Source organism: Chelonia mydas, chromosome 15 (assembly GCF_015237465.2).
Source record: "Chelonia mydas isolate rCheMyd1 chromosome 15, rCheMyd1.pri.v2, whole genome shotgun sequence".
In the NCBI taxonomy this organism is placed as follows: Eukaryota; Metazoa; Chordata; order Testudines; family Cheloniidae; genus Chelonia; species Chelonia mydas.
In genome coordinates, this window is record NC_057856.1 from 15896714 (window position 1) to 15919776 (window position 23063).

Below are 23063 nucleotides of genomic sequence, written 5' to 3' on the forward strand. Positions count from 1 at the left end.
AGCCCAGCCCCTCTCCTCTTAGGGTGACTTTTAATTTCTACAGGCGTGGCGCTATTTTAACAGCTCTGAAGGCAATCAGCACTTTCATCGCTCGCAAAGGGGCGAAAAATGTTTGGAGGTTGTGGCCCACTGTCCCCACAAAACTACATTTTCCAGAATGCAACGTGTTGACACTAGCAGCCATTGAGGCAGTCAAGAGACTTCCGCTGCGGCCATTTTGGGAAAGGGCGGAAGGCGGAACTTTATAGGTGTCAACATAGTTTTTTCTTTAAATAATTTATTTGCTTATTCACTCCTGAAACAGTTATATTTTTATATCCAGTGGTTTGTTTATAGCTTATATGGGGGGAAGTTGATGGGGAAACTTGCCCATATCAAACATGGCGCTGTACACGGACAAACAAAATGGTGGTTCCAGGAGGACCGGATTGGTCCATCGCCCGGTTCGGTGATCACCCTAATCGCAATGTGGTTGGTGGAGGGCTGAGACGATCGGAAAGATAATCCAATCAGCACTGCAGAGATACAAAGTAGTGGAATTCTATTGGGTGGTGGCCAGGAAGCTGAGACCAATGGGAAAGGACGCGATTTGGCGCCTGCTTTGACTGTGGCGGAGAACGGAGCAGTCGCCGGTGCTGCAGCCATCCCGCCACTGCTCCCAGCTCCCTGTAGCGCGGCGGTAGCGGCCCGGCCTCGGCTATGTTCCTCTCCGACTTCCGCAAGGAGTTCTACGAGGTGATCGTGACCCAGGTGAGCGTTGTCCGGGCGGGGGAGGGTGAAGCCCAAACCGGGGGGGCGCGCGAGACTTGAGCGGGGCCTGCTAACCCCTTGGCCATGAGGGGCCGGGCTCCAGCAGCCCCGGGGCAGGGCTCCAGCAGCCCCGGGGTCGGGCATGCCGAGCCTCTCTGTCTCCCCGCTTGGGGGGCGGTTAGCTCGCGAAGGGGGTGGAGGGGGGCGGCTGGCTAGATTGTGGAGGACCCCGCGGCTCCCTGGTGCTCCAGCCCCGCGCCTTCCTCCCCACAGCGCTTTGCCACGGCGCCCCTGGGGTGGGGATGGATCTTCGCTCCGCACGGGCCAGACAGGGCGGGACTGTGTCACCCAGGGAGCCTGGCATTGCCCTGCTGTCAGCTTCATGGCCACGCTGTGGTACGCGCTGCCCCCCCCACCCCCCCCGCTGGTTTCGCACCGAACTCCACAGAGCTGGTCGCGTTTGCATTGAACATCTGGCTCCGCAGCTCTCGGTGGGGTAGTGGAGTAGGAGTCCCCAGCCGGGCACATGACAACTCAGAGTGTGCTTTGCTTTGTTGCCTGGGTTTCTTGTAGTGCCCCCGGAGCAGTCAGAGGCTCTAAAAGTGGCAGAATCAGCAACAAGGTGTTGGGATGTTTCTGAGTTGGTGATATGGACATCGCGATCTCGTGAAGACAAGGAGCTGTAGCTGTTACCTGGGTGTAGCTAGTTGAGATAAACCCCATGTGGGGAGTGTAAGATTGAACACAACTAGCTATACGGAGGTAAAAGCCTTGTGTCCACTAGGATTTTATATTGAGTTTTACATCGAGTTAGCTGTCTTGATGTAAAAATACATCTTTGTTTTCAGTGAAGACATAGCCTACACTACAGGGTTGCTCCATGTAAGCTGCCTTGCATTGACTTCGCTGTGGAAATGTCTTCACTTAAATTTGGCTCCTGGCACTCAATGAAGTCAGTGCTTCTCTATGCCAATTTCGTAATACCTTCTCCCTAAGTGTCAGGCATAGAGTCACAGTTGATGTAATTAGATCAATACAGTGTCACTGCGTTGCTTACATAGACCGTTATGGCCATCCCACAGAGCCCCACGCTGACAATACAATACAATCGATACAAGCGCTCCTGGTGATGATGCGCACCACTGATACAAGGAGCCAAGTGTGCACACACACAAGTGATTTTATAACTACAGTGGCTGTATGCCAACGTGAGTCACATAATTTTGTAATGTAGACATGGCCAAAGTCTGATTGCCCTAAGATATCTTCAGTGCTATAAAATGACACTAACTAGTTCATGTACATTAAGCACTGTCAAGGGTTATCCTTTTTGTTGCAGAATATCGTGTTACATTAATTAGGATTAGAAATTACTTAGTTGAAAGCTATGCTTGGATTGCAAAAAGTTTAAAGAATAATCTTTTAATAAAATTACCAGCTTCTGATAAATGCTTAACATAATTTCAGACTAGTGAATGCTGAAAACATTGACATGTTAATCTTTACATTTTGAGATACACATTTAAAGATACAGAAACAGATTTATTGAACTTTGTCAAAGGGTCAATAAATCAGATATGAAAGCTACTGTCTGTGATAACAGAAGGATTCCAACTAGAAACTGGGAAGCCTTTTCGCAGTGGAGACCTTTTTTATGAGTTATTTAGAGCTTCTTGTTAAATCTTTCTTGCAAAAACATGATATTGCTAGAACTTTTTTGAAAATCACTGTAGCATTGGTTGCACAGACATTTAATTCTATATTCCATCTCTGTTGGCCTTTATCTTGCAGTCAGCCTTCCATGATGATAGGGTTAGTGTAGATGGGCTTCCAGTGTTTTTAGTATCAGTTTGTCAAACTGATCAGAGTACGTCTAGATGAAAACATTACTGGGCAGCCTACATTAGTTCTCCCACCAGTGAAGCTGTGCTGGTGATTGTCCGACATTGGAAGAATTTAAGAAGAAGTTCATTGTGGCCAACACTGAAAAGAACAGTGATGATGTTTGAACTAAACCATGTTCATCTTGAAAATTGTCTCAAGCCCTATTTATGCTACCAATTTCCCCAAGTACTGACACACTAGTCAAGATCTTACTGAAAACTAGGGTTTCTTACACCATTGTGTGTGGATTATATATACATTACTTTAAATATGGATAAAAACTGTTCTAGGATTGAAAGGTTTTGAACTTTCAAAAATTATGACCATGCCACATAGACCAACATAACCATGTTTCCTGAAATGGTTAACAGGAAGAGATCCTGGGCATGGGTTCATGATATGACAATTTTGTAGGAGAGACAAGGTCTTTGTGGTGTAACTTTTACCTTACTGTGAGGTGGACTACTTAAACCTTTTTGTGTTGCTCTGAAATTTAAAGGGACAGTGTCAGCTTGAAATTTAAAAAAATATTTTTTTAAACAATTATGTTTCTGATAGAGCCTAGTTTAAGTGACTATTCTTGGAATTGGAAAAACTGGCTAAACACAAGAAAACTAAGTGTTGTGGGAAATGACCTCACTTCTCTAACTGGTCTTAAATGTTAATTGTACTAGAAGGAGCAATGTTTTCACATGGATAATATGACTCTTCAAGCTGTTAGTGTTCCTTCAAAAACAATCCTGATTTAGTTCCCAATGCTGCCATGATCTCTGTCCAGACAGACCCTCACTGATTTAAAGGGGCTGTGTGCATGCATTTGCCTGCATAGAGCTCATTGCTAGATAAGCCTTTACTGAGCAACCCAGTACAATCAAACAAGACAAGATGACATGTTTGAACCAACATGTGTGCACAGGTTTGTTTACACTCCGCAATCTGTTGTGTCATTCTCCTAGGCTATGCTAACAGGCTAGATTAAGCAGAAAGAAATCTGTCTTTGGAGACATTAATATGAAACGTACCATGTGAAACAATTGTCAGATATGGGAGATCAACGGTAGATCCCTTTTTAAAAAATTACTCTCCACTTGTTTAATTGAGTACCTTATATAAATAACGATAATATGATGCTCTCATCTGTACTTTATTTCTTTTGTATTGTTTGTTGCATTGAAAGATTTTAAATTTTGCTGGTGGAAAGCGATGCTTTTGAAAGTGACCTAATATGTCTACATTTCTATGCAATAGCAAGCCATATGAACTAATTAATATATTAATACTGTCTTCAATTTTTTTTTCAGCGTGTTCTTCTTCTTGTTGCTTCAGATGTAGATGCATTATGTGCTTGTAAAATACTCCAAGTAAGTTTACATTCATTATAATTATATACTACAACGGAAGGGTGTGTGTGTGTGTGATGTGGGGGGGGGAAATCACATTTAAAAGATTTATACAGGAATATGTAGAAAGAAAAGTGAAAGGGAAATTTTTATAAAATTAGTTCAGTTTTAAATGTTGTAATTTTTTATTTTCCTGACTTTTTTATTAATATTTTTTCCTAACATGATACTGAGACTTGATAATTCGTACAGAAATATCTATATAGACATATATTTTAGGATACTTTCAATGTACCTCTAAAGAGCAATAGAAGGACTTGGATGAGCCAGAGTTATAGTAGTTGCTGCTGTTCTTTCTCATTTGTTTAAAGCCTTGCTTTCTTTATAGGCTTTGTTTCAATGTGATCACGTACAATATACACTAGTCCCGGTATCTGGGTGGCAAGAACTTGAAACTGCATTTCTTGAACATAAAGATCAGGTAAAAAAAGCATAGTGGGAACTTTCTATACGATCCTGCTATATAGTTGTAATTTTTAAGCACACTTTTTTTGTCAGCTGCAGATCTAAGTTTTAGGTTGAGATTTTAGTGGTTACCCAAATAACATTGATAAAGTTAGACGTACAAATCTTTGGCAAGTCCCCACGCCTTGTTCTGCTAATGTGCCATAATCCTGGTTTAGCAAATATTTCTGCTATTTTAGATATGGATCACTTTTAAAGAGAACTGCCAAATGCATCAAATAGTGTGGTGGTTTTATGAGGTGGGCCGAGATAACACAAGTAAACTGATTTCACTTTTGGTCTATATAAACTAAATTTAAACCCTCTTCAACTGTGAAAAGTTAGATCATTAGCTCTTTTAGTAGTGTGCACACCCCAAAACCCCAGCACGTTATCCTTGTATGCAAAACTTGTTTCTGTTTTCTCTGAGGTGTTGTAGGTTAGGAGTCTAATGTAAATGGGTACAAGACAAAATGCTTCGTAGGCAGAATAGTTTACAAAGCTTTATTTATTTGTTTGGGGGGGGGTTGTTAGTGTGGTAAACAAACTATTGGCTAATTTAGGTACGATATGATGTTTTTCTTTCACAGTTCCAATATTTTGTTCTTATAAACTGTGGTGCCAACGTTGACCTCCTGGAGATCCTGCAGCCTGAGGAAGATACGTTTTTCTTTATCTGTGACACCCACAGGCCTATCAATGTAGTGAATGTTTACAATGAGACGCAGGTAAATCAAGCAGTTCAACAGAATACGCAATATCCTGTCCTGAGCTAGGTGACCTACCACTCTTCTATCCCTTTCAACATAGGTAACTTCCACAATGCTAACAGGAAAGCAGAAAACAAATTAATAATAACTTGCAGTAGTAGTTTATATGGTCAAAAGGGGGAAAATATGCTTTCCCCCAGGAAAAGCTTATACCATGGGTGCCTGTGGTAGCTGTTATGAGATTCACAGAGATGAATGTAAGTTCTGTACCATTGAAGAGAACATATTACTGTTAGGTTGACTTCTTTTAGGATGTATAATTTATTATCTCAGTAACTAGCGATAACACCTTAAATGAAGAATGCTGACATTTTGTTTATAGTCTAAAATTACTTGGCAATGTTCCTTAACAGATATGATTTGTTTTTACATTGAAAATCATTATAATTCCAGTTTGTTTTGTAGTGCTACACTTACCTTGTGTTGATACAGAAGAATAAACATATTTATCTTAAGTCATATGGATACAGTGCCATTGTTCTAGCCTGTGTAAATAGATTAATCACCTAATTCTAATAGAGTAACATTTTGATGTTCTAGTATGAGTAGATCAAAGCAAGAGTGACTGGATTAGTCTGTTATGCTAAAAGGGACAAGTAATGTACATTTGTGGGTTGAACAATTATTTCAGTTGTTAAAATGAGCTATTTTATTTAAAATACACTTTGTTGTTGTTAGATTAAGCTGTTGGTTAAGCAGGATGATGACCTTGAAATTCCTGCCTATGATGATATCTTCAGAGATGAAGAGGAGGATGAAGATGACTCTGGGAATGAAAGTGATGGATCAGAGCCTTCAGGGAAGCGCAAACGATTTGAAGAGGTGTTTTTCTTAAAGCTTTGTTGTGAAAAGGGGGAAAAAATCATATGCATATCCTGTTGTAGTTCAGCAAATATGATCACGCCATTTAGGTTTTAAGGGCAAATGAAGCCTATACAAAAGTCATTGCTCCATTAGAAGATCAAAAGGCCTAGACACAAGTTTAAAAAATAAAAAAGTTGAAAGGATACTCTAGCATATCTTCAGACAAAACTTTAATGTGAAGTTCAGGTTTAGAGTATATATCAATAATTTAAGGATAAAAATCTTTACAAAAACTTCATAGTTAAATAAATATAAGTTTAAAAACCAGGACATTTAGAGTTAATATTAAACTCTCAAGAATCCAAACATTTGAATATATAGAAATTCATAGATTGGATAAATTATTTTTAATTTTGCCCTTGTAACAATGCCCTAAGAAAAGTTAAAAAAAACAAAACCTCAGACTACCGCATCCCTTAATGTGGGAGGGTTGTTTTTTTGTTTTTTTTTTTTCTTTTTAAACCTTAGGACCTCTCAACTCAACACACATGCTTTACTGTTAATTGCTCAGTGAGGGTTCTGTCTTTGACCACCTTTATGGTCAGGGTGATGGACTCTTGATCAGACAATATCTCTAAAGCACCTTCATGGGGCCAGGTCATGTGAAAAGGTGAGGGCACTTGGCACCTTGCAGGATCTGGTCCTTAATTCCAAATGCCAGCCAGTTTTCAAAATATCATTTAAAACCTTCCAGCTTACAAAATTATAATATAAATAACAATATAGAAGGGTGTCATTTCTTTAATCTTGTTTCTGTGGAAATGTTTTGAAAATACTTCTTGTCCTATTAGGTTTACTAAATGTTTATTTTGACAAAGCCTAAGTTGTGGGCCTAAACTGACTGGATTGTCACTTACCTTTGAGTAATTCTTTTCCTTGACCATCTTATGTTTTGGAATCTTAAACCTGTCTGCAGGATATTATGGAAAGAACAATGAAAAGAAGACAGAGAAGAGAGTGGGAGGCACATAGGTATGTGTTAGTACTCTTGATGTTGCTTATACCTTTCTTCTCCTGTCCCTCCCCTTTTGATAGTAATCTTCACATTGAGACCACAAAAGTCTATTCTTTACTGCTAGATCTGCAATATTGCTGCAGTTCACATTTCATTCAGAAATTGGAAGGTAAAAGTTGTGTAAGTCATATCTAGCAAGTAATCTTGCTATTTTGTAGTATAGCTGTAGGTTTATTTTATTAAAAATTTAATAATTTGTAAACTTGCACACCACTAAGTGCAATGGTTTGCCATTAACTGATTGTATGTACCCTTTATTTCATCTACCATATGACAGAATCCTGCCCTGATTTGCTCCCTGTGCAATCCTATGTATAAGTTGCTAATCAGGGAAAAATTTGGAAGATAGAATTTGATAAGATTGCTTTTAAAATAGAAGCTACATTGCATTCTCCTAAATTTCAATGTTACTAACGTGTAACTCTCTTACCCAAAAAAAAAAAAAAAAAAGCTTGGTTTAGCCTCTGAGTTTGATTTCATATTTGCAATATACTAATTTTAAAACAATGTAAGTGCTACTCTACTTTACTTCCTTATGTAAGGAACTTGAAGCAAATCTTGCTATTTAACCAAACACTTTTTTCCGCCTTTTAGACGAGAAATTCTCTTTGATTATGAGCAATATGAATACCATGGGACCTCGGTAAGTATCAAGTGCTGCTTGCCATAAATGCTAAACTACCACAAAGAAAGTGTCCTCCTGCAACAGGAATATCTCCAATATGTTGTACAAAGTTCTTTGGCTTATTTATCTTGCATTAAGTTGTTGTTGTGTTATATTTCATTGATTTACTGCAAGGTGTAACAAATAGTATCTATGGCATATTTTCCTACCTATGCCTTTATTAATCAGTTCTGAGTTCTGGGATTTCTGAAGTACGCTTTGGCATTTATAGATGTAAACCAGAAACTCTGTGGCACAGCCATCCGTGCCACTGCTTGCCAATAGTGGGTTTCCATGAGTTCCCATCTTCACACCACTAGTGAGTGTCACCTTACTGCATAACAATCTTAATGTTAAAATACAAAAATTGCATCCCAAAGCGCTTCACAAATTATATGTACAGCGGTGAAGTGTAGCCACCTTTGGGTTGGGAGCCAGCAACCCAACTGATGCATAGCATGCCACACAATAGAGAAGAATGGGAAATTTTGGCTGACAACAGGTCAAAGAAATCCCTAATATTAAGCTTACCATTGTATGGAATCTTTAATGTTCATTTTTAAAAAAAAAAACAACATACAGGGCCACCTCCTTTATTTGAAGGTCTAATCTGAAATACCCACACATGCATGGAACTGTTTATTTTTCAGAAAGAGAAATAAGGGTTGATATGACCTTGCTTGGATTTATTCCTCTATTTTCAAGGAAAGTAGGTATTTCAAACCCAAAGTTTAGATTACTGAGCTGTTTCGTCTCATAACTAGCATATTATCTATCAAATTATTTTAAATCTTGTTGTTAAATGCAATTTATATATAAACATAGAAGGATAATTGAGTTATGAAAGGCACTTTTTGCCCCTCTTCCCAGTTCAGATTCAAACCTGTCTGTCCTGCAGAAGCTCTGCTACTAAGCTGGTGTATGAGATATTTTTCAAAAGTGTTCTGATATTTTTTTTCTAATTGTCAGATTTGTTATGGCAATTCATCAGTCCTCTTTTCTCTTGTAGTCTGCCATGGTGATGTTTGACTTGGCATGGATAATGTCTAAAGACTTGAATGACATGTTGTGGTATGTAGTCCAGTTGTGGTTTCAACGTTCATTATTTATAGTAATAGTACCAGCTAATTCCATAGCAAAATGAGGCAATAATGTACAAAAATCCTCAATAGTATTTATATCTAATGTGCGTGCGTGACTTTTTAATTTTATATTGGGGAAAAATATTATCTTAGGCTTGGAGAAAGGTACCTCCACTACAAACTGAGCTGTTGTATTTCAGAAATTTGCTATGTGGGGCCATGAAATTATTTCTGTAGCTATGTATGTAAAGTATCTTGTCATGTAAAAATACAGCTGCTTTCTCATGTGAACATGTTCTGTGATTGATTTAGTTCAGAAGTGTTTGTATACCTGCTTCAGAGTAACAGCCGTGTTAGTCTGTATTCGCAAAAAGAAAAGGAGTACTTGCATCCGATGAAGTGAGCTGTAGCTCAAGAAAGCTTATGCTCAAATAAATTGGTTAGTCTCTAAGGTGCCACAAGTACTCCTTTTCTTTTTGTGTATACCTGCTGCACGCAGTCCTCTTCTAAATGTCGTAGATGTCTGTTTTTCATATATTTACAGTCTTACCCTTTCTACATTGCACTAGATTCTTGTCCTACCTGACTTTTTTTCCCTCTCCACCCCCATTTTTTTAGGTGGGCTATTGTTGGGCTTACAGACCAGTGGGTTCAAGATAAAATCACACAGTAAGCAAGCTGTTCATCTATTCTTATTTAATAGCTAATATGCATCAGGGAATCTGCATGTTAATGTACACAGCAATACATGAGTCAGGCTATTGTGTTAGTGAGTGAATGTGCTGTACGTATTATTCAAACGAATTGCATTTTTAATTGAAAAAAACAAACAGAAAAAATTTCTAATGGACTTTATTTTCTTCCAGATTATTCATTTTATAAAATGATCCTTGCTAATACTCTGTAGAAAAGCAGTGCTTAATTATGGCTAATGTAAAGATGTCTATTTTGCAGTAGCTTCATTAAGGGAAAAATCTCAGTATAGCCTATATTTTTAAAAATTCTGTTGCTTGTTTCACTTTTTAAAAGCTTGAAACATTTTTCTCTAATTCATCGTTTTTTCCCCCCTTTTTTTAAGACATAGTGGCTATCGGGAGATAAATCTATCAGTTTCTGTATCTTGCATTGTACAAAATTTTGATATGTATGATAGATTCCAGTTTGTGTATTCTGCTCTCCCTACACCTACCTGCATTAATCTCTCTCTTGTGAGGTTGAGGGTAAATTTAGTATGTGTTACTACTGCAATAAAATATATTAGTTTTGATTTACTTTGTATACTACCAAGTCGGGTAGGAGGGAGAGCTGATGGCTAGGCGGTGCCAAATTTAAAAAAAAATATGTTTTCATAGTAAGGTTTCATTTTTGTGAAAGGTGTAAGCCTTAGGAAACAATTTTGTAGTCAACAAGAATACAAGTACCAAGGGAAAGAGAAATTACAATTTTTTTTTTCTTTTAAAGAATGAAGTATGTGACTGATATTGGAACTTTACAGCGTCATGTGTCCCGGCATAACCACCGCAATGAAGATGACGAGAACTCCCTTTCTATTGATTGCATGAGAATAGCATTTGAGTATGAGTATCCTTATGTCTGATCTATAAATATTAAGGGGTTAAAAAAACCACCCTGATTTGACAGACTGAAGACCTAATCTAGGAAAAGGAAGTTTATAAGGTTCCCTATGAGCTAGGAATTGAATTGGAAGAAACAGATATTTGAATGACTTACTGCAGGTGAATCTCTGTTCCAATATTGAGCATAACTCCAGCAACACAATCTAACCTTCCAGAACTACAGAACTGGAGTACACATGCAAACCCAGGAAAAATAGAAGGGGGGAAAATGACAGCTACATCAGTTAGTCTTCACTGTGATAATGCTCTTATGCACATCTGGAAATCTTTATTCCAGTGAGGTGTAGTTAATGTAGATTTAAATAGTACGTGTGGTGAGGGTGGGGAAGGAATAGTAATAAACAATTAAGTTCATTACTAATTTGTAAATGTAAATATATATGCTCTAAATTACTATTTTCCCTAATTCCTGTTAATGTCCTCAGTCTGCGCCTGGCTCTTTATCAACATTGGTCCCTATTTGAAAGTCTCTGTAACACTTGTTATACTTCTGCCAGTCTGAAACTTTGGTCTGTACAAGGACAGAAGAGGCTTCAGGAGTTTTTTGCTGACATGGGGTGAGTTATAAAGATTCGTCGGGAAAAGGAGACACTACATTGTACTTTTCAATAAGGAAGCATATGAAAAATATTCAGGATATAACATAGTAAAGATTAGAATTTTGAGGTGGGTACTTACATTAAATATGGAAATATTGTTATGGGCACATAGTAGATTGCCCTTCCACTGCATTACTTCTGCTCTGCTGACACTACTGTACTCATTAGTTTTAAGATATGTGCTTTTATTGGACAGTAGATATATGAAGTGACTCTTGCACATCTGCTCATCAGTGTTTCAGGTAGATGAATATGAAGCTGTAAATTAGAATTAACCTGTTGAATGCATTCACTTATAGGGCAATCTCCTTTCCATTAGATGAAGACATGTTTAACTGCATGTTTAAAAAATGACCTGTTCCCATTTTGTAGTTTGCCCTTGAAGCAGGTGAAACAAAAGTTTAATTCCATGGACATTTCCTTAAAGGAGAACCTGCAGGAAATGATTGAAGAATCTGCCAGCAAGTTTGGGTAAAATCCTATTTCTGTTAATTAAATTTCTGTTAACTACTATAGTGTATTAGAAATATTACAAAGCTTCACAACACCCATATATATTAGATTATCATACTGATTATACAGACTGGTAAACTGAGGCAGAGAAGCTGAGGATCTGACCTTACTTCATTTGACCAATTATAGAAGCTCAGCATCTCTCAGAATTGGGCTTTGAGAGACTTCCTGATGCTGCCACATCAGGCATAAACCCAGAACTTCTGACTCCTAGTGCTGTGCTCTAACTATTAACATGCAGTTTAGTAATTTACTAGCAGTTAAAGAGGATGTCACAACTTGTTTAAAAAGACATAACAGTAATGCTAGATAGGAATAAGACTAGTCAGAAAAGTTAATGTGAGATTTACCCTTGTGCTTCTAATTCCAAACTTCTTAATGGGTGGCAATAAATGTTAATAGTATCATATAGATTATAAGAACTGTGTCATAACTTCTCTCCATTGATTTGGTCCACATTTACAGAATGAAAAACTTAAGAGTACAGACCTTCAGCATTCACTTTGGTTTTAAGAACAAGTTCTTAGCAAGTGACATAGTCTATGCAACAGCTTCTCTGATGGAGAATATAGAGAAAGATGAACCTGGAACTGATAATTTTATCAAGGCTTTGGACAGTCTTTCCAGGTATTGTGCATATGCTCTCTCCCCTCTCACAATTTGTTTTCTTAACATGGTTTTCATAACTAATGATTAAGTTGATGAAAATGCTTCTCTCAGAAGATTCAAAGCAAATATCCTTATGATTAGTATTTAGAAATAATTCCATTTAACAAGAATTTTCTTTTTATGTGAAAGTATTTCTCTTCTCCTTGTTCCATTATAGGAGTAACCTGGACAAACTGCATCAAGGGCTGGAACTCGCCAAAAAACAACTACGTGCCATTCAGCAGACTGTAGCCAGCTGTATTTGCACCAATCTCGTAATCTCTCAGGGGCCTTTTCTCTATTGCTATCTAATGGAGGTCAGAATTATGTACTTGTTCCTCCTCATTTGGCTTCCTATACTGTAACTGTCATCATTGGTATGTCAAGTAGATATGAAAGCTTGATCAGAAAGCCTGGAAGAGCTTAGCTTTCTGTATTGCACTGATTTCAAATCAGCCTATACTGACACCCTTTCTCCCCCTGATTTTCCCCATTTTAAGAATCAGTCTTGTCATGGTACTAGATTTGATATTCAAGTCAGCAAGGCGATCAATCCTTCTGGAGTTTTGCCTTGTAAAAATTAAGGCATGTTCCGTAGGTTTTTTATATGCAAATGAAGAGCACTTTTTAAGTAGAAACAATTTTTTATTAATGTTTTTTTGGTTTGGTTTGTTTTTTTTGTTTTAAACTGCCGTTCACCCTAAAAATGACCTAAGGATATTACTACCTCCTCTTTAGGTATAACTGAGTTAACTTTTCTTTTCCCAGGGCACTCCAGATGTGAAACTGTTCTCCAAACCAGTATCTCTGTGCCTGCTCAGTAAATATTTACTCAAGTCTTTTGTTTGCTCTGTAAGTAAATCAAAGGCTTACAACTGGCTAACTATTGCTCTGAATACATAGTTATAATTCTGCGGTGGATTATTTGAGAAATGGATCACTGGATAAAGTATATACAAGTTTTTCAGCTAAATGAATGGTTAGGTAGTATGGCACCAATGTACAAATGATGCAGTGTGGAAGATTCCAGTTTGCAGAACTGCTTAACACTGGAGAGAGCTTCCATTTGAGATGCTGACATCCAACAACAGAGGGAGATCATAGTAATTCAATTTAAAATTGTTATACCTTTTTTAACAAACTTACTGTGGCAGAGAAATTAGCTTAAGTTTGTAACACTGAATACAATAGAAAATGCAGGATTTGTTAAGTTATCTAAACACCTGGAACATTTTAATTTATTTCTGTAAATATATATTTAAAATAGTAAACCTCTATTCCCAACAAACCAAATTGAATTTTAAGCAGTATTTACTAAAATGGTCATCTTTTAAACTATATAAAAGTAGTACTCAATTCGGCTAAAACACAGGGCTTAGTATTAGACTAACGTATCACCCAGTCAGTGAACATTCTTCTACTGTAAAAATAACATTATCGTGAGCAATCTTCACTATGTTCATATGTTACTTTTCTGGAAATTAGACTAAGGTCCCTACCCTCCCATGAGTTCCATGTGGGCTGACACATCTATGGAGCTAGTTGCAGGACTGGAGCTTTAATGCAAAGCTCTTTTCCTAAGGGGTTGTCTTCCTAATTTCTTTAGGTCCCTAGCTGTCAACCAAGGTGACTATTATGCCCAGAGTTATCAGTGCGACAGGATGGCAATCTCAAAGTTAGCTGCAAAAGAATTGTCTAGGCATTTATGCCACGCTGAACACTTGACTTACTGGAATAGACATTCCTACAAAATAGGCAAAATCCTTAAATCACTCCCTGACTTTGAAGAGCTTATTTAAAGATGGGAAGGTTATCAAAGTGCTAACCTGATAAAAGTGGCAGTTTTATCTTTGATAAATACAGATCAGATAACTTTCCCAGGAGCTCTCTACTACTACAGACCTGTGGAAGGGTGAAGGAATACTACACTAATGAGGAAGGGAATGTATTTAGTGGAGTCGAACTTACTTTTCAAGCTTAGTTTCTCTTGTATTATTAGAAAATTGTGCAAAATTTTTCACTTATGCACAGCACACATATTACATACCAAGGTGACAATGCATGCGCTAATGAAAAAAGGCAGCATTCTTCCTTACTGGAAAGGATGTCCATAGCTTCATATCTGATCCATGTTAAAATTGAATGTAGGATTGAAAGAGGGTTGAATTTTCTTTAGGTCACTTACTACTATGCCTAAAGTCACTAGACTTGTGACTTGGAGATCAAATAAAGAAACCACTCTGTTTGTCTGGACTAGAGTTGACATTTTAAGTCAACATCTTTAGTAATACTTGGCATGCAGAACTGAAGCTTGATTGTATCATCTTTGAGCTCTTTGTCTAACTGAGGGACTTTCTGTCTTCCAGACAAAAAACAAGCGCTGTAAGCTGCTGCCACTGATAGTAGCAGCGCCGATGGATATTGAACAGGGTACAGTGAGCATGGTGGGAATTCCTCCAGAGACAGAAAGCTCCGACAAAAAGAAGTGAGGGTGTTTTTTGTTTAGTATCCTTTCTAAATAACATCAATAGGTTTATATCAGGAAAGAGGCTAAGCTTATCTAAGATATATTTTTGACGCCAAATTTTTTGATCCCAATGTTTTAATGATCAATTGTATGTGTTTTAAGTATTTTGCTATGGGTATTTAGCTGTGACGGTGAACTGCCTTTCACAGACCTGAGGAAGAGCTCTCTAGCTCAAAAGCTTGTCTCTCTCACCAACAGAAGTTGGTCCAATAAAAGATATCCCTCACCCACCTTGTCTCTTGCTATGGATATGAAATATAGGCACGCATTTCCCCAATTCCTCCTCCTCTTTTTTTTTCTGATTGGTTTGTTCATTTACCTTTGAACAATAAATATCTTTTCAGTAATGTTTAAATGTAATAATCCCAACTATCCATATAAAGTGATGAGGTCTAAATTAGCTGTTACCACTCAAGACAGAGATCTTGGAGTCATTGTGGCTAGTTCTCTGAAAACATCCACTCAATGTGCAGTGGCAATCAAAAAAGCTAACAGAATGCTGGGAATCATTAAGAAAGGGATAGATAATAAGACAGAAAATATCATATTGCCTCTATATAAATCCATGGTATGCCCACATCTTGAATACTGCATGCAGATGTGGTCGCCCCATCTCAAAAAAGATATAGTGGCATTGGAAAAGGTACAGAAAAGGGCAACAAAAATGATTAGGGGTATGGAACAGCTTTCATACGAGGAGAGATTAATAAGACTGGGACTTTTCAGCTTGGAAAAGAGACGACTAAGGAGGGATATGACAGGTCTATAAAATCATGACTGGTGTGGAGAAAGTAAATAAGTGTTTACTCCTTCTCATAACACAAGAACTAGGGATTGCAAAATGAAATTAATAGGCAGCAGGTTTAAAACAAACAAATGGTATTTCTTCACACAACGCACAGTTAACTGTGGAACTCTGCCAGAGGATGTTGTGAAGGCCAAGACACTAACAGGTTCAAAAAAGAACTAGATAAATTCATGGAGGATAGGTCCATCAATGGCTATTAGCCAGGATGGGCAGGAATGGTGTCCCTAACCTCTGCCAGAAGCCAGGAATGGGCAACAGGGGATAGATCACTTGATGATTACCTCTTCTGTTCATTCCCTCAGAAGCAGCTGGCATTGGCCACTTTTGGAAGACAGGATAACTGGACTAGAAGGAGCTTTAGTCTGACCCAATATGGCCGTTCTTATGTTCTTATTAATATTTGTCACACTGCTAAAAAATAAAAATAGTGGTCATTTTTTGTGACTATACTTTTTGTGTAGGTCCTGGCTTTTTTTCAGTGTGCTTGTAAATCATGTTCAGGCTGCTCAGTCACAGGGCTATTTGCGGATCCTTTTTTAAAAATTGCTGTCACGGGCAATAGAATTAAATCCTGCTAAAGCTCAGTGTTTGCATGGGAGGATTTGTTATATTCATATGGAAGGAGTTTTAATCTTGACTACTTTAGAGGTTTTCCCCTAATTTAAATTTTTAATCCGCTTCCTGGGAGACAAAGGGGGTGTTTGGCCACAGTGACTAATTGGAGCCCATGCACTCTGGACTGTTGTGACTGCATGCTTGTAGAATATAATGTGCGTGGTCCAGGAAGAATAGGGTGGAAAGGGAAGGATATTTTGTCATCTCTATAACATTTGGAGTGTTAGAAAAATGAATAAGTGTGCTGCTAATTTAATGAGGTGATATTCCTAATATGTGGTTTGTTTTTTTTTAAAAAAAAGCTTTTTGGGGAGAGCATTTGAAAAAGCTGCAGAAAGCACCAATTCTAGGACTTTACATAACCACTTTGACATGTCTAGTAAGTAACTTTTTATCTTTCCATAGCCACATGTTGCACTTGACAGGCAAATCCTTTAGGGGTCAGTGTTTCTATTGTTTTAGACAGGAGACTCCGTAAATGATTTCTGCCATTCTACAAACAGGCAGTTCTTGTAATTTTAATATATACATAAATGATGAGCATCTATCTGGTGTGCTTCACAAGCAGTCTGTAAAATAACACAATCCAGATTTTAGTAGCGGGGCACTTCTTCAGTTGGCGTCTTGGTACACTGAAAGTATAAAAACTGCTAGCTGTAAGCGAGCAAAGCTCTTCATTATTATTGAAAAAGTTGAAATATATTTTGCCTGGAATGACAATTTTTACCTGAAATGACTTGGAGCTCTCAAATGTAACCATAAACAGGTATAGTTATGTGCTAGTTATGATGTAGGCTTATCTGCATTAACATTTGTTTTGAAATACGTTGGGTACAGCCATTTGAAAGGGACATCAGCACAAAAAGACTTCACACCTCCTTTTTTTATCTAACAGAAAAAGGAAAAGTATTCTGGAAGGGTTTGTCTGTGTCTTTGCAAAGAAGGCAAAATTTAAACTCTGAAAATTATGATGTGGGTATTTGCTCTGCAACATCTAATCTAAACCTAGAATCTATCAAGCCCACTGAATTAAAAATGGAGACCATATTTAAAGGGTGAAAATCCGGAATTCTGAATTTGCTCAGATCTCCCTTTTAACAGCACAGTAAACCTACGTACTACTATATTACCCAGACTTCAAAAAACCTAGAGAAATAATTTGATTAAAAATACTAGTACATAATCCCAGTCTGAGACTTGGTATGTCTGCAGTTGTCTCCTATACTAATAAATCTTTCATTATTTTAGTAATTGAACTGAAAATGGAAGATCGGAGCAAATTTCTGGATGCACTTATTTCTCTCTTGTCCTAATGGTAAGTGTGTGTGAAAGGAGAATTAATTCTTGAACATGGTTTATTGGTAGGATGTTCTCAGATGATGCAGCAAATTTTAGTGAAAGTATAAATTGTAGATAAGATACAATTTCAAACAAAGCCAACTTATTTTTCTTTCGAGTCTGGGGTCTATCTACCCTTAAAAAGATACTATAAATTGAAACTTGCCATGGAATGTAGGGGTCAGAAATAGTACTTCTTAAAATTTATTTAGTTGTGTTTTTAAATTGTACAAGTCCAAATGAATGGATGATTTTAGTTTAGACCTGTTGTTTTTAAAAGTTATTTTGTACTTACTATAGTCTAACTGCTTTTACACATGTATGTGAAGTGCCTTAAAACACACACAATAGGTTGCTCTGTCAGATAAATAACATGCCTTCTGAAAACATTAACAAATCTGTTTTAATCCAGAAGGAACACACAAGCTGTATGTGTGTTTATTTTGTACATAGTAACAATATTTCCCCAAAAGACTAACTTAAGCTCTTCCCATCTGTTAAATAGCATTTTATCTTTCATTAGTTTATTTTGTGGATTTTTTTTGTTTTAAACTAAGAAAGTGAACAGACTGTTTAAGTTTTGAAACACTGACAGAAGCCAGGATATTCAAAATGAAGGTTAATACTCTGTCCTTGATTCATACTTTTTAAAAATTCTCTTTAATCATCACAGCAGCTTTGAGTTCAAGACAGAATCTTGGACCTAACAGTGAATTTCCTGGCTTTGAAAGTTTGTGTAACCTTATTTATTATTTAAACAAAGTTTGCATTTATTGTGGCCTGTATCCATGATATTTAGGTGGTTGTCTAGAACAAAGTTGGGACAATTTAATACTTCACAGGGGGTCATTATGAAGCTGTTCTCTAGCAGTCTTTTTAATATACCAAAATAAGATAGGATATTTGTAAATAAACAACATACTCATTTCATATTTTTTAAATAATCACCTAAGAAGTCTGCCCTGTAGCTCTCTCTGCACTAGCAATCTGTATTTCATTCCATTGTTGTTTTTGTTTCAGTTTAGACAGATAATGTCTATTTTAGTTTTCAGTTAAGGCCGGGCCTACACTGTTACATTTTCTGTCTCCTGAATCTAGCTTTCAGGAACTTACCTCTAACCGTTCTGGGTAACGTTGTAACAGCTGGTATGGCTGGGGCAAACCTAAACCCTTGCTCTCCCTTGTAATCTTTTTTTGGTAATGCTTTCTCCCCGTCCATATTGGCCTCTACTGGACAGTGCAACAGTGTTAGCCACAAAACAGTTGAAAATCAGTTGTTGAATTGTTTCGAGGCAGGCCAAATTTAATAGTGAATTGTTGCCACCTCTACTTTTTGAACAGCCACAATTCCTCAGTATTCTGAACCCCCTTTATAAGCGTTTTTTGTGTACCTTTGTACTGGTGTGAGCCTAACCTTCTTGAGAGAAATTTTATTAGGTGTGCTAAGTGGTTTTGGAATACACATTTGGAAGTATGTGGTTAGTTGGATCTCTAGAAGTGTTTAAAAAGGACCTTGGAAAACTTTAACACCAAGAATTGATCCTTATTACACAACTGTGAGGTAACCAAGTATATCCCCATTTTATAGATGTGGAAACTGAGGCACGAAGTTAAGACTTGTCCAAGGTGTTAGTGACAGGAAGGGTCATTCATTGTCAGGAAGGACTTCTGGGTTTTATTCGCACATCTGTCAGCCTGAGTGTCCTTCAACAAGTACCAGAAGCACTAATAATTTCCTACTTGTTCAGAACTTTGGACCAGCAGGTTACCAGCTGCTGTTGGGGACCTGTAAGGCAGAGTGACCAATTGCTGGCCTCCCAGACTGCTTTTCCTGCCCTGCTGCACTTTGCAGACAGGCAAAAAATATCACTGAAGTCCCAAATGTTGTCTTCATTCATGGTGTTGCAATTGTGATGCTCCATCTTGCTGTCCTTCACGACCTACTGCAACAGGCTTGGACTTAAATCTTCTTTCTCTCATAGGCAGACAGAAGAATGTCACCCTTGGCACGTGGTTGCTGAGCACTCTCTTTGTAAAGACCCTAGCCTCTTGATCTAGGAACTAGTTGGACCCCACTGGTCCAGATCGGCATATGAGTAGGAGCAGAAAGACTACCTGTAAACTGCGTTTCTATGACCAAGCATTTGACAATCTGGAACTCTCCTATGCCTTTCTGTGTTGATACAGATAACAAGTTTAGGCTTTTCTAAAAATTCACATTCTACAGAACTACTGTTGTTCAATTGACCTTTTTTCCTAAGTGCCTTTTTAAAAGCTAAGGAAGTATTCATCTGAATAAAATGTATACAGAGGGAGTTTAGTTTTATGGGGAGAAAAAATCTTGCATCCAGGAATTGGTCTCTGCCTAGCAATTTCGAGTAGCAAAGGAAAATCTATTGGTCCAGATTGTTAAATGCTTGTTGCAGAAACCTGATTTGCAAGCATGGGAAAAACTCCCTTTTGAATTTCTAGTATATACCACTCTGAAATCAACTCCTAATACATGTCACCAGAAGTAGCTCTGTATAGTTTTAATTTCTAAAAATAGCTGTTCTGTGAGGCATGGATTTAATATTGTAGGTCTCTTAAAATCCAAATACTGATCAACCACAAGTACTGAAAGAGAACCTGTACAAGCAGTATAGAACGATTGTTCTTTGACAACATTCCTGTTAGTAGCATCTCCTGAAGTGGCAATTCCTGTATCAACACCATGTCCTTAGCCAGTCACTTTGATACTGCAGTATCACTTGTAAAATGGCTTTTGGAGTGGCTGTGCTATTATGCATGGACTATAGTATTTTAGATATGGACAAGTTAGATCAAACCCATCCCCCTGTCAAGGCAGGATATGATTTCTCAAATAGGGAAGGTTTCAGTTCTCCTATAGAACTGATGCTGCACTTGATCTTAGTCACACAAAATGGTTGTCAAATCAACTAAACTCCCCCTTTGCAGTCCTCAACAGTGTATTGTTACTTTAATTTCTAAGCAGCGAATGGATTGTGAAGATACGAACAGTGTCTCATGATGTCCCATATATTCAGATCATCTGATATAGTCCTGAATAAAACTCCAAACTCTTGTTTTACAAAAAGTACCGCTTTATTAGATGTATTCTGTGTGTTTCCGTGTTGTGTTTAGGTTATTGTACATTTTTTAAAAGGGTGAGTTTTTTTCCCCCTTTTGCAGTGTCTGCCTGGATTCCTTACACATGTAATTTTATTTGTCTTTGTGTATTATATTGACTGTGTAAATGTTTTCTTACCTGGATTTTACCATATGTTGTATAGATTTTATATAGATTAATTTTAAACTAATGGGATTTTAAATGTAGCCAATGCAAAATGTACCCAATACAAAATTTTTATTGTATATTTCTGCTCAAATAAAATAACTCTTGTTATTTTATTCAATAGTCTTGTTTGGTCAATATGATCCATGTGCCAAATTGTAATAGAGCACTTGACTGCATAACATCAAATGCACCTTTTTTCTCTTGCATATTTAATAGGTTACACTGTGCCATGAATATAGTGTTTCCCTTTCCCTCACCCCCCCACAGCCCACCCCACCCCAGCATACTTCAGGTGATGCCTGTGATGTAATGCAGTGCTTAACACTTCATTAATTTTCACAGCACCTCTGAAGTAGATATCCTCACTTGAAGCATGGGGAAACTGAAACACACAGAGGTTGTGACTTGTTACTATGTAAATCAGTATTGGAGCCAGGATTAGAACATTGAATTCTTGGATCCTAGTGTCATGCTTTAGCCACTGGACCATATCTCTTGGTATTTATAATGCATTTGAAGATGAAAGGCACTAAATGTTATCATAACTGATTGCCAAAAACTATGTTAAATTTGAGAATTTATTAACCAAAGTTTAAATTATTGTCACAGTACTTATAATTCAGCAGTTGTAATTCTGGTCTCAGATATACAATACCAAGCTCTTACAGCGCTTTTTCATTTGAAGGTCTCAAAACAATTTACAAAGGAGGTCCATATCATTATCCCCATTTGATGGGGATGCTGAGGCACAGGGAGTATGTTGTATTACGGTGTCTGGGATTAGTTTTAATGCCTTACTATATATGCACGATATCTGACACAATGACAAAAAAACTGTGGGAACCTTAACTAGATTTCCTGACTTGTTTGCTTAAGATTTCAACTTTACTACATTAATGTAATTTTTTTGGATTTAATGACTTTTTGGTATTGCATATTCAAATAAATTCTTACAGTAAAATTGCACATTATTTGAATTTTTAAAAAAATCTGTTGGGTGCATACCCAGATATACACCTGCCTATATCTGACGTTTCATAGTTCAGAGCATGGTTACTGTTAAGGGAAATGATATAGTGTCACAACATATCACCATGCAGTAATGACCACACGGAGAGCTGGAGACTCTGCAAAGTTCCCTTCAGTTTCTGTTTTGTTCTTCCATCCCGGGTGAGGATTGAGAGAAGGTGAGGAGAGTGAAAATGGAAGCATGGTTCATCAGTGGTACACTCCCTGGTATCAGAAATGACCCCATGTGTTTTCATTAAACTTTCCTGAAACTCCGATTTGCACAGAGAACAAGCATGAGAAATTTAGCCTGAAGAGCTACTTTTTCAGGAAGTTTTAGACATGCTTAACAAGCTTCTGATGCTTTCTCTGTTGAAATTGATGTAGTGGTAACATGGCACTATAATAGAAATTCTTCTGATAATGAGAGTCTGACTGCTGCCTGCACTGAATCTTTCTGGGCTGTGGAACTTGTAGACTAATGTGGTGTTAACCTAGTCAGTTACTTGCTCCACAGCCCATGTGTAGGAAAGGCAGTAATAATGTGTACCCCTCTAGTGAGTCTACATAAACTCTTAATGGCAGTAAATTGGTGCCATGATGTGTAGCAACCACTAATGTGAAATCACCTGCTGTGTAGTTCAATCAAAAATGTTAAGAACCACCATTATTTTGCAGGTTTAACCCCTTACCAGTGAATGCTGGATACAGGATGTGTGCCAAGAACTCTTGACTTCCCTTTGTTAAGGGATTAATATGCTTATTTGACCAAATAGAAAATTTTGGCTACAAGAGTTAGTTATTTTAAAATACAACGGTTAAGGCACTAACTAATCGGCTTACCCTATTTATGTATGGTAACGTTCCATTTTAGCTGGGTCTGAATGCAAATAGAAATATTCCCTAAGGATTATATTGGAGCTGCAGCAACCTTTTTCCCCTCCAGTGCACTCATTTATCATAATAGCACTGGGACAAAACAGTTTCTGTTTATCTGCTTGTTCCTTATTCATTTCAGAGAACAATTCTTTAAAAATAGAGAATAGCAAAAATTCCTCAAGGTGCGTTCACATACATTTTTCTTAAGAGGATAAAATACAGTGGAAATTATTAAATAATAAAAATAGTTAGTTGGCAAAGCAAGATAACTGAATTAATTACTGCTGTACAGTGACTCATTAGCTTGGCAAGAAATCCTA

The 23063-nt window shown here is 37.5% G+C and overlaps 1 protein-coding gene across 2 annotated transcripts; it reads left to right on the plus strand.

Moving 5' to 3' along the window:
• The first annotated feature begins 205 nt into the window (after window positions 1-205).
• Window positions 206-20969, plus strand: CDC45 (cell division cycle 45). 2 transcript variants are annotated; one of them, XM_043529285.1, is made up of 19 exons: window positions 206-750; window positions 3936-3995; window positions 4363-4455; window positions 5069-5206; window positions 5927-6070; window positions 7029-7084; window positions 7722-7770; window positions 8801-8862; window positions 9492-9542; window positions 10335-10454; window positions 10936-11067; window positions 11482-11580; window positions 12088-12249; window positions 12449-12587; window positions 13039-13122; window positions 14637-14755; window positions 16523-16599; window positions 17469-17535; window positions 19147-20969. In XM_043529285.1, the coding sequence occupies exons 1-18, from the start codon at window positions 700-702 to the stop codon at window positions 17531-17533; spliced, it is 1701 nt and encodes a 566-aa protein (XP_043385220.1). In that variant the 5' UTR covers window positions 206-699; the 3' UTR covers window positions 17534-17535; window positions 19147-20969. The 2 variants fall into 2 exon arrangements, with proteins under 2 accessions (XP_043385220.1, XP_037735153.1); XM_037879225.2 differs by having other exon boundaries at window positions 19541-20969.
• Window positions 20970-23063: the final 2094 nt, after the last annotated feature.

Excerpts from the sequence above, each read along its gene's own strand:
- CDC45 (XM_043529285.1), top strand. The coding sequence starts at position 700 with ATGTTCCTCTCCGACTTCCGCAAGGAGTTCTACGAGGTGATCGTGACC. Across the intron at positions 3,996-4,362 it reads GTGCTTGTAAAATACTCCAA|GCTTTGTTTCAATGTGATCA; the intron begins GTAAGTTTACAT and ends CTTTCTTTATAG. Across the intron at positions 8,863-9,491 it reads GACTTGAATGACATGTTGTG|GTGGGCTATTGTTGGGCTTA; the intron begins GTATGTAGTCCA and ends CCATTTTTTTAG.